This window comes from Cebus imitator, unplaced genomic scaffold, assembly GCF_001604975.1.
Source record: "Cebus imitator isolate Cc_AM_T3 unplaced genomic scaffold, Cebus_imitator-1.0 Scaffold62, whole genome shotgun sequence".
NCBI classification, from domain to species: Eukaryota; Metazoa; Chordata; class Mammalia; order Primates; family Cebidae; genus Cebus; species Cebus imitator.
The window spans coordinates 2,754,651-2,766,263 of record NW_016107377.1 but is presented as its reverse complement, the minus strand read 5'-3'; the positions used below and the strand labels follow the sequence as shown (position 1 = coordinate 2,766,263).

The window sequence follows — 11,613 nt, the reverse complement described above, 5'->3', positions numbered from 1 at the left end:
GCCTGCCAGGTTCAAGTGATTCTCCTACCTCAGCCATACGAGTAACTGGGATTACAGGCACATGCCACCATGCCTGGTTAATTTTTTTGTATTTTTAGTAGAGATGGGGTTTTACTATGTTCGCCAGGATGGTCTTGATCTCCTGACCTTGTGATCTGCCTGCCTTGGCTTCCCAAAGTGCTGGGATTACAGGCGTGAGCCACCACACCCAGCCGGGGGTTGACGTTTTTATAAAAGCTATGTGGTTTAAGTAGAGAGAAGGCTTATTTTCAGATAAGACATTTGCAAATTATTGTTGGACAGATCAAAATAGGTGTCCACTGAAGTAATGTGAATTGATAAAGTTCTTTTGTCCCCTTTTCAGGGCTAGAGACATACTTGTGTACATGCATACATATTGGTTTGGCTCTTGCCTGGGAACTAGAATAGTGGATAGACTACTTAGCAAACAAAAGTAATGGTATATTTTTCCTGGATTGTTTCAGTTTTTTGAAGAGCAGAAGAATTTTGGTTGGCAAATATTGTTCTATAAAGTTTTGTCCATTTTTTAAAATGTATGTTGAGAATAGTTCCCTTTCTATTTTTGTAATGGATCTCATACAGTCATTCTAATTCTCATGCCTAATAGTCTTCCCAGCCTATCCAATTTTGACTCACCCTTATATTTTTAGGTTTCTATTTTAGCTCAGGAGCCACTTTAAAATGAGTAGGCACAAACATGTGATCTAAAAGCAAGAAGGAGGCTAACCACATTTGGCACTGAAGGAAATTAGATCACGTGCACTATGATTGCATACTTTAGAATATGTTCAGTTATTTTGGGAATAAAATAGCTTTCAGTTAGACATTGCTGAATATTGTTGTACTGTTTCTTGTGTATGTGAAAATTGTAGTTTTAATTATCCAAGAGAGGTGTAAATTTAGATATCATTATTGCTCATTTAGCAAAAATGATGTGGCATTAGAGTAAGAATTATAAGCTATTTAACTTGGTAGAATTGCTGTAGGTGTAGGGGAGAAGTTTGTCTTTAAGTGATTTAATTTAATCTAAATATTTCTTGAGCTCCTTTGAGTTCAGAAGGGGATGGATAGAAGAAACAAAACACACATATATATCAGATTTTCTATAATGCTGATAAATTTCTGTTCCTTATTTTCATATACCTTTAAAATGCCCTGAAAATGAAAATGTTTATGCCTATATTTTCCATTATTTTTTGCACCTGAAGAAACAAAAAAATCTTTTGTCAGATTTTATATTCTGATTTTCAGATTTATCCAAAGGTCAAGGATAAAGCAAGGATCCTAAAAGCAGCAAGAGAGAAGAAACAAATAACGTATAGTGGAGCTCCAATATGTCTGGCAGCAGACTTTTCACTTGAAACCTTATATGCCAGAATAGAGTGGCAGGACATGTTTAAAGTGCCAAAGGAAAAAACTTTTACCCTAGAATAGTATATTTGCTGAAAATATCCTTTAAATATGAAGAAGAAATGAAGACTTTCTCAGACAAGGAAAAGAGAGATTTCATGAACACCAGACCTGTCCTACAAGAAATGCTAAAGAAAAAGACGTTAATGAGCAATAAGAAAGTATATGAAGGTACAAAACTCACTGGTAACAGTAAGTCCACGGAAAGACACAGAGTGTGATAACAGCAACTGTGGTGTGTAAAATACTCTTGTCCTTTGTAGAAAGACTAAATGATGAATCAATAAAAAAATAACTACAACAACTTTTCAAGACATAGATAATCCAAAAAGATATAAATAGAAACAAGAAAAGGTTAAGCAGGGATGAAGTTAGGGTTTTTATTTGTTTTCTGCTTGCTTATGTAACATGTTGTTATCACCTTAAAATAATGGGTTACAAGATAGTATTTGCAAGCCTCCTAGTAACCTCAAATCTAAAAATATACAATAAGTATACAAAAAATTAAAAGCAAGAAATTAAATAATACCATCATAGAAAATCACCTTGACTAGAAGGATGAGAGAAAGGCAAGAAGGAAGCAAATACCACAAAACAACCAGAAAACAAGTAACAAAGTTGCAGGAGTAAGTCCTTACTTATCAGCAATAACAGTGAATGTAAATGAACTAAACTCTCCAATGAAAAGACATAGAGTAGTGGCTGAATGTTGCCTACATGAAACACGCTTTACCTGTAGAGACACACATAGACTGAAAATAAAAGGATGGAAAAAGATATTCCATGCCAATGGAAACCAAAAAGGAGCAGGAATAGCTTTACTTCTATCAGACAAATTAGATTTTAAGACAAAAACCGTTAGAAGAGACAAAGAAGATTACTATGTACAGTAATAACTAAAAGGTCAATTCAGCAAGAGGATATAATGATTATGCATATATATGCACCTAACCCTGGAGAACCTAGATGTATATAAAGCAGATATTATTAGAGCTAAAGAGTGGGATAGACCCAAATACAAAAATAGCTGGAAACTTCAACACGTCATTCTTAGCATTGAACAGATCTTCCGGTCAGAAAATCAGCAAAGAATAATCAGACTTAATGTACCTTATAGACCAAATGGACCTCAAAGATGTTTATAGAACATTTCATCCAATGGCTGAAGAAAACATTTTTTTCCTCAGCGCATGGATTATTCTCAAGGACAGACAATATGTTCTTTCACAAAACAAGTTTTAAAACATAAAAAAAAAAATATGAAATAATATCAAGCATTGTCTCTGACTACAACAGAATGAAACCATTATGTTGGTGCAAAAATAGAAATCAGTAACGAGAAATTTTAGAAACTATACAAACACATGGAAATTAAATAACATGCTCCTGAATGACCAGTGTGTCAATGAAGAAATTAAGGAGGAAATTGAAAAATTTATTGAAACAAATGATAATGGAAACACAAGATACCAAAACTTACAGGATACAGCTAAAAGTACTAAGAGGGAAATTTATAACTGTAACTGCCTACATTAGAAAAGAAGAAAAACTTCAAGTAAGCAATCTATCAATGCATCTTAAAGAACTAGAAAAGCAAGACCAAACCAAACCTAATATTAGTAGAAGAAATAATGAAGATCAGGGCAGAAATATGCCAGGTCTGTCCCCTAGACCCTGGCTGAGCGATGGATGAAAGGAATACTCAGACACAGGTATGCAGTGTAAGAGCACCTAGGGGATTGCCGAGCTCTTGTGGCCAAGGTGCAGCAGCCTGGATAAGCTGGAGCTGCTTGATTTTATTCAGTGTAGAACACAATGCCAAAAGCCTGGAGCAAACGCAGGCTTCGAGTAATTAACATTTATTGTTCCTCCTTCAGGGAACCTCACACACCGCAAGGGGGATGATCAAAGGTTGGTTCTTGGTCAACATAAGTAAACAAGCCTGTTTATGATAAATTCCCTTACACTTCCTTGTACCTACATCTTGCCCTCTGCCTCAAGGTCAGAGAATAGCTGCCTTCAGCTTACTCTCCCCTGAAGCTATGCAGAGCCTTCTGACCTTTCAGAAGGCCTGTTCCTTTCCCTATAGTTTCTTCTATCACTCTGACCGATCTCCTACAGAAATAAATGAATTTGACATGAAGAAAACAATATAATAGATCAGCAAAGCTAAAGGCTGGTTGTTTGAAAAGTTAATCAAAATTGACAAACCTGTAGCCAGACTACGAGAAAAAGAGAGATCCAAATAAATGAAATCAGAGATGAAAAAGGAGGCATTACAGTTGCTATTGCAGAAATTCAAAGGATCATTAGTGGTTACTATGAGCAACTATGTGCCAATAAATTGGTAAACCTAGAAGAAATGGCTAAATTCCTAGACACATACAATCTATAAAGATTGAACCATGAAGAAATCCAAAACCTGAACAGATCAATAACAAGTAATGAGATTGAAGCATTAATAAAAAGTGTCCTAGTGAAAAAAAGCCTGGGACCTGATAGCTTCACGGATGAATTTTCCCAAACATTTAGAGAACGAATTGAATATATTCAAACTATTCCAGGAGGGCATGGTGGCTCATGCCTGTAATCCCAGTACTTTGGGAGGATGAGGCAGGTGGATCACCTGAGGTCAGGAGTTCAAGACCAGCCTGGTCAATATGGTGAAACCCTGTCTTTATTAAAAGTACAAAAATTAACCGGGTGTGGTGGTGCATGCCTGTAATCCCAGCTACTCTGGAGGCTGAGGCAGGGGAATCGCTTGGGAGTTGGAAGTTGCAGTGAACTGAGATCATGCCACAGCACTCCAGCCTGGGCAACAGAGTGAGACCCTGTCTCAAAAAAAAAAAAAAAAAAAATCTATTCAAACTATTCTGAAAAATAGAGGAGAAGGGAATACTTCTAAATTCATTCTCAAAGGCGAGTATTACCCTCGTACCCAAACCAAAGACACATCAAAAACTAACAACTGTAGGCTAATATTTCTGGTGAATATTGATGCAAAAATCCTCAACCAAATGTTAGCAAGCCAAACACAGGAGCACATTTAAAAGATCAAATTCTTTATGATCAGCAGGATTTATCCCAGGGATGCAAGTATGGTTCAGCAGACACATATCAATTGGTGTGATATATATCATATAAATAGAATGAAGGGCAAAAACCATATGATGATTTCAGTTGATAATAAAAAAGCACTTGAAAACATTCATCCCTTTATGATAAAAACGCTTAAAAAACAGGGTAAGGGAGAAACATACTTCAATGTAATAAAAGCCATATATGACAGACCCATAGCTAATATCATGCTGAAGGAGGAAAACCCAAAGCCTTTTCTCTGAGATTGAGAACACAACAAAGATGCATACTTTCACTGCTTTTGTTTGCAGCATATACTGGAAATCCTAGTCAGAGCAACCAGACAAGAGAAAGCAATAAAGGGCATCTAAATTGGAATGGAAAATGTCGGATTATCCTTATTTGCAGATGGATATGGTCTTATATTTGGAAAAACCCAGAGACTCCACCAAAAAATTATTAGAACTGATAAACAGATTTATTAAAGTTGGAGGATATAAAATCAACATATAAAAATCAGTAGCATCTATATGCCAACAGTGAAAAATATGAAATCAAAACCAAGGAAGTAATCCCATTTATAGTAGCTGCAAGTAAGATAAAATACCTAGGAATAAACCAAAGAAGTGAAAGATCTCCACAATGAAAACCATGAAACATTGATAAAAGAAATCGGAGAGGACACAAAATTGGAAAGATATTCCATGTTCTTGAATTGGAAGAATCAATATTATTAAAATGCTCATACTACCCAAAGTAATCTACAGATTAATTGTAGTCCATATCAAATACCAATGATATTCTTCACATAAATAGAAAAAACAGTCCTAAAATTTATATGAAACCACAAAAGACCCAGAATAGCCAAAACTATTCTAAAAAACTGCAGCATTCACATTACTTTTAAATTATGCAACATAGCTATAGTAACCAAAAGAGCAAAAAACAATACTGACCACAGACACATAGTCAGTGGTACAGAATAGGGAACCCAGAAATAAATCTGTACCTCTACGGTGAACTCAGTTTTGACTGAGCTGCTGAGAACATATACTGGGGAAAGGACAATCTGTTCAATAAATGGTGCTGAGAAAAATGGATATCCATATACAGAAGGTTGAAACTGGACCCCTGTATCTCATCATATACAAAAATGAAATTAAAATACAGTGAAGACTCAAATATGAGACCTCAAACTTTGAAGCTACTAAGAGAAATTATTGAGGAAACTCCCTAGGACGTTGGACTGGGCAAAGATTTCTTGAGTGATACCCTAAAAACATGAGCAAAAAAAGCAAACATGGACAAATGGTATTACATCAAGTTAAAAAAGCATAGCAAAGAAAACAATCAACAAAGTGAAAAGACAAATGGGAAATTTGTCACCAAATGGGAAAATATATTTGCGAATTACCCATCTGACAAGGGATTGGTAACCAGAATGTATAAGGAGCTCAAAGAACTCTGTAGGAAAAAGTTTAATCTGATTAAAAATCTAATTTAGACCAGGTACAGTGGTAATCCCCAGCACTTTGGGAGGATCATCTGAGGTCAGGAATTTGAGACCAGCCTGGCCAACACAGTGAAACCTCGTCTCTACTAAAAATACAAAAATTAGCTGGGCGTGGTGGCGCATGTCTGTAATTCCAGCTACTCAGGAGGCTGAGGCAGGAGAATCACTTTAATATGGGAGGTAGAGGTTGCAGTGAGCCAAGATCTTGCCACTGCACTCCAGCCTGGGTGACGAGAGTGAAACTCTGTCTCATAAAATAAAATAAAATAAAATAAAATAAAATAAAACTGTAATTTAAAAATGAACAATAGATTTGAATAGACTTTTCTCAAAAGAATACATACAAATGGCACACAGGCATGTTAAAAAGTGCTTAGCAACACTAATCATCAGAGAAATGCAAATCAAAACTATAAGGAGATACCATCTCAACCCAGGTGAAATGGCTTTTATTCAAAAGTGAGGCATTAATAAATGCTGGCAAGGATGTTGAGAAAAGGAAACCCTGGTACACTGTTGGTAGGAATATAAATTAGTACAGCCACTATGGAGAACAGTTTGGATGTTCCTTAGAAATCTAAAAATTGAACTTTCATATGATTCAACAATCCTACTGCTAGTTAGGATTTGGATATTAAAACAAGTGATGTTTTAATATTTCAAAGAAGAGATATCTGCACTCCCATGTTTATTTTAACATTACCCATAGCAGCCAGGATTCGGAAGGAACTAAGTGTCCATCAACAAATGAATAGATAAAGAAAATGTGGTATACATATGCAATGGAGTACTATTCAGCCATAAAGAAGAAGGAAATCTTGTCATTTTGCGGGTACATGGATGAAAGCAGATGTCATTATGTTAAGTGAAATAAGCCAGGCACAGAAAGACAGAGTTCATATGTTCTCACTTATTTCTGGTTGCTAAAAAATTAGAATGATTGAATTAATGTAGATAGATAGAATAATGATTACCAGAGCTGAGAAGGGTAGAGGGAGGATGGGATGGGTAGAGGACATGAGGATGGTTAATAGGTATGAAGAAATAATGAGAAGGAATGAATAAAACCTGGTATCTGCTAGCACAACAGGGTGAATGTAGTCAAAATTAATTTAATTGGACATTTAAAAATAACTAAGAGTATAGTTGAATTTTTTGTAACACAGAGGATAATTGCTTGAGATGATAGATACTCCGTTTACCCTGACGTGATTATTATGTATTTCGTGCCTGTATAAAAGTGTCTCACAGCCGGGTGCGGTGGCTCATGCCTGTAATCACAGCACTTTGGGAGGCCGAGGTGGGCGGATTATAAGGTCAGGAGACCATCCTGACAAACATGGTGAAAACCCTGTCACTACTAAAAGTACAAAAATTTGCTGAGCATGGTGGTGTGTGCCTGTAGTTCCAGCTGCTGAGGAGGCTGAGGCATGAGAATTGCTTGAACCCAGGAGGTGAAGGTTGCACTGAGCCGAGATTGTGCCACTGCACTCCAGCCTGGCAACAGAGTGAGACTCCGTCTTAAAAAAAAAAAAAGTCTCACATATTAATATATACACATGTAGCCACAAAAATTAAAAATAAAGGAGTAAAAAAAATCAATTTTCAAATAATTTTATACTGCATATAACCCATGTACAAATATTGGAGTTACCTTATAACAGGGTATTTACAGTTCTTCTCTCTCTCTCCCCTTTCCTTTTTTTTTTTTTTTTTTTTTTTTTTTTTTTTTTTTTTTTTTTTTTTTTTTTTTTTTTTTTTTTTTGCCATTGCTGTCATGTTTTTTATCCATGTGATATAATCATCCAATACATTGTTACTCTTCCTTTTATTACATAGATCCACATTTTTGACCTATTTAATTTTCCGACTGAAGAATCACTTTTAATCTTTCTTTCAAGTCAGATGTGCTGGCAATGATTATTCTTGGTTTTTGCTTGTCTTGGAACTTGCTGCGATTAATGAATTATAATGAGAAAATGGTTGGGGCAAGGGTGTATTGGGCCTTGTAAGTATTGGGAAGCATTTTAAATTTTATTTAAATTTTAGTGAAGAGGTTTTTGGTCTTGAGTTTTCATGTAATCTAACTTATTTTCCAAAAAGCTTCTTTGGCAGCTTTGTGAACAATGACATAGACTGAGGGAAGAAGACTGGAAATAGAAGATGGGTTAGGAGGCTTTTATTGTAAATAAGAGCATTGTTCGTAGTACAGTAGTAGCAGTAGTAGTAGACAGAAAAATGAATAGATGTGAGGCTTATCTTGGAAGTGGGGCTGGTAGGACTTGCTGATGTGAGGTGTGAAGAAGTGGAGATGAATCAAGGATGATATCCAAGTTTCTTGTTCAAGTAACTTTGTAGAATATGGTGGTGGTATTTACTGAAACACTAAATTGGGACTGGAAACAAGTTTGGAGGAGACAGGAGGAATTCCATTTTGGTCACATTTCATTTAAGATACTGATAAGACTTCCACATGGAAAAATCAAGTAGAGAGCTGGATTTCAGGGCAGGAATTTAAAGAAGACATTTGAGTTGGAATAGAAATTTGGGAGACCTGTAGATGGTATTTTAGTCCATGACAATGAGAGATATTACTTAGAGTGAATATATGACAAGGGAAAAGGGGTCAGGATCTGAACTCGGAATTTCCAGCATTTAGAAACCAGGTAGAGGAGCAGCAACCTGAGAAGGGCTTGAAGGACTGACCAAAGAAAGACATCTGGAATATGTGGTATGTTGCCAGTTAAGGATTAGTAGTGCCTTTTGGAAGAGTAAAGACCTGGCTTGTAACAAATTCTGCAGTTTTAGAAACATGATATACAAAGTGAGAAAAAACCTTCAGAGGACAGATGAATGTTGCTTGAAAGGTTTTAAAAAGGGTATTAACATGCATAACAAAAATAAATGATGGCTAGCTAATTGCACGGGTTCAAGAGTATCTCTGTAATTTATTTTGATAGTCTTGAAAATTTTGATTTTTTAATAAAGTTGGAAAGTACTTAACTTTTTAAAAGATACACATGTAACCTGAAGCTGGAATCAAGTCTTTTTATTGCCAAGAGTAATGGTGTTAGTGTCACCTAATGGCAAAATGAAATATTGCAGCTATATTTGTAGGCTATAATGAAAAAGGCTTAACCTAATTAGAAAAATAACATTTCTGGGAGGATTTTAGGCATGGATCAGTAGACTTACTATGGTTTACAAGGTCCTGTGTTCTTTAGCCCCAGCCTGCATGTTCTGCCCCTCTATCACATTACTCATTTGGTCACTGAGCAGGTTGTGTAATAATAGGGTTCTTTTTTTGCCTTTCAGATTTAGGCTCAGATATTTTCCTCTCAGAGAGTTTTTTTCCTACCACCTTAATTTGTCCCTATGCTTCCCACAGATACTATTTGTCACATTAATGTGTTTATTTTCTGCACAGCCTTTAGAGTGACTTGGAATCACCATTTGTCACTTTCTTGTTTGTTTCTTTACTAGTATATAAGCCCCAGAAGTGCAGGCTACTTGTCTGCCTTGTTTACTTATGTAACCTCAGGGCTGAGTTGTGTCTGTTACATAATAGGTCTTCACTTAAACTTAGTATCTGAGTACATGAACTTCTGGATATGATAGTGAGTATTGTTTCTATGCTGTAGAGATCTGTCCAGAAAACAGAATTACACTGTGTTTGATTACTGAAGCATTATTTGCTACGTGAATGCAATATAGAAGCTTTTTGTCTTTTTCTTTTTGGTGTTAATAAGTAATAATGTGTCAGGAAAGAGAAGCTATATGTCTTAGGATGTTGAATTCTGTATTAGTCAACTTTAGTTACTTAGAAAAAATATTTGCAGGTACAATATTCGGTCTTGAGGAGATAAGTTGTTTTTTTTTTTAAGCATTTAGATTTAATTAATAAAGCAGTCTCAGTGAATATGGTTTTGTGTCTGTGCATGGATTTGTAGGTATTTCTAGTATCATTTAATTATTTCCTCTATTAAAAAGAAAATAGTATTTCTAAGAGAAATGAGAGAGAGTGTGTCAAGTAAACAGTGATGAATCTGTTTGGTTGAGGTATGGACTGGTTTGTGTAAGTATTTAGCTAACAATATGGCTCTATTAGTCTGGAAACTTAGGATAAAGAGAGAGTACATTTCCATTAAGTGACTCAGTCCAAGAAAGTAGCCTCCCTAATTTTGAGATAATTATCTAGCCAGCAGGATTCTTCTTCACATGAACCACTTTTAAAGCTTCATGTTTTCAATCAGTACTTTTTTTTTTTTTTTTAATCCCATTAGTTTTTCCAGGTGGATGTGGGAAGAGAAGTTTAAAGAACTGAAATGGAGGTCAGAGCTTCACTACAGAAGGTTAGTGGATCATCTGATTCTGTGGCTACAATGAACAGTGAAGAATTTGTTTTGGTTCCTCAATATGCAGGCGATAATTCTACAAAACATGAAGAAAAACCTCAACTGAAGGTATTTTTTTTCTTTTCTACATATGGTACAATTTTTAATGTGAAAAAAAAAAAAAACTATTTGAAACATACCTCAGATGTGTAAAATCCGAAGGTTTTTCTCAAGTGCTGACTTTCAGAATAAAATCAGTGTTTGATTTATCCAGAGCCTAATTATTTGGTTTGTGTATTTTAAAAAGTTCTTGCTTTTGGTTATTTACCTTTTAATTTGGAATTTTAGGGGGAAGAATGAAAGAGGAAAAGGAAGGGAAAGAGTAATTGGTGAATTAGACAAAATAGTTAAGTTTTACATTACTTTATCTGGATGTTTTTGTTTCTCTTACTGCTGGGTTTTAGAAGTTAATTAAATGTTTTGCTTTCATTTGAGAGACTTTTTCTTTGTGATTTTTACATTTTAAATCAGCTGATAATGTTCTGTTGTGTGATTTAAGTTAACTTGTCTAAATGTTTTTAAAGCATACATCTTATATTTTTAGCATTTGAATTTTTGTTTAGATATGATCCCTTTTCTTTTTCACTTTTGTATTGCACTTTCAAAGTCAAAGGAAAGGAAGCAAGCCAACTCAGTTGCATAGGCTTCAAAATGGTATAACTGTCCTCTGGAAACAGCAATAGGAGAATTAGTTAAAAGTGCTATGAATTATTTATGACTTTTATTTAGTATTAACTATGGGATCACAAGTGTATATCAGTCTAATAAAATATATTCTAAAAATGAGATTACTAAATGCTTATGTTGAGAATATATTGTTTTGTAATTTTATTTAAATCATTAATGGCTTTATTTTTAGATACCTGTATTTTAGCATTCTTGTGTTTAAGACATCATTTATTTGCTTAGGCTTTGTGTCTCATTTGCCTTTGAAAAACTTATGAGTCAACTTAAGTGTAAGGAAATTAGCAATACTCATCTTGGGAGCTAGCAAACAATTTGTAAAGAAATCAGAATATGGTTATGCTATGATAAGAAATGTGACCTTTTAAATGATGTTTTTATAATAGAGCCTGTCTATTTAAATTTATCTATTTTTCCCTTTAGACATATAAATGTAAGGTTATCTGATTTTTAGGATGTGTTCCTAAAAAGGAAAAAGAAGGGCTAGGCATGATGGCTCATGCCTGTTATCCT

General features: G+C 34.9%; 1 protein-coding gene across 2 annotated transcripts in view; it reads left to right on the top strand.

Moving 5' to 3' along the window:
• Positions 1 to 11,613, top strand: part of RABGAP1L (RAB GTPase activating protein 1 like) — a 741,733-nt gene that overhangs the window by 65,353 nt on the left and 664,767 nt on the right. For both annotated transcript variants that reach the window (XM_017529899.2, XM_017529900.2), the window contains exon 2: positions 10,306 to 10,485. In XM_017529899.2, the coding sequence (XP_017385388.1) occupies positions 10,348 to 10,485 (138 nt within the window). In that variant the 5' untranslated portion in view covers positions 10,306 to 10,347. The remainder of the gene's footprint in view (positions 1 to 10,305; positions 10,486 to 11,613) is intronic.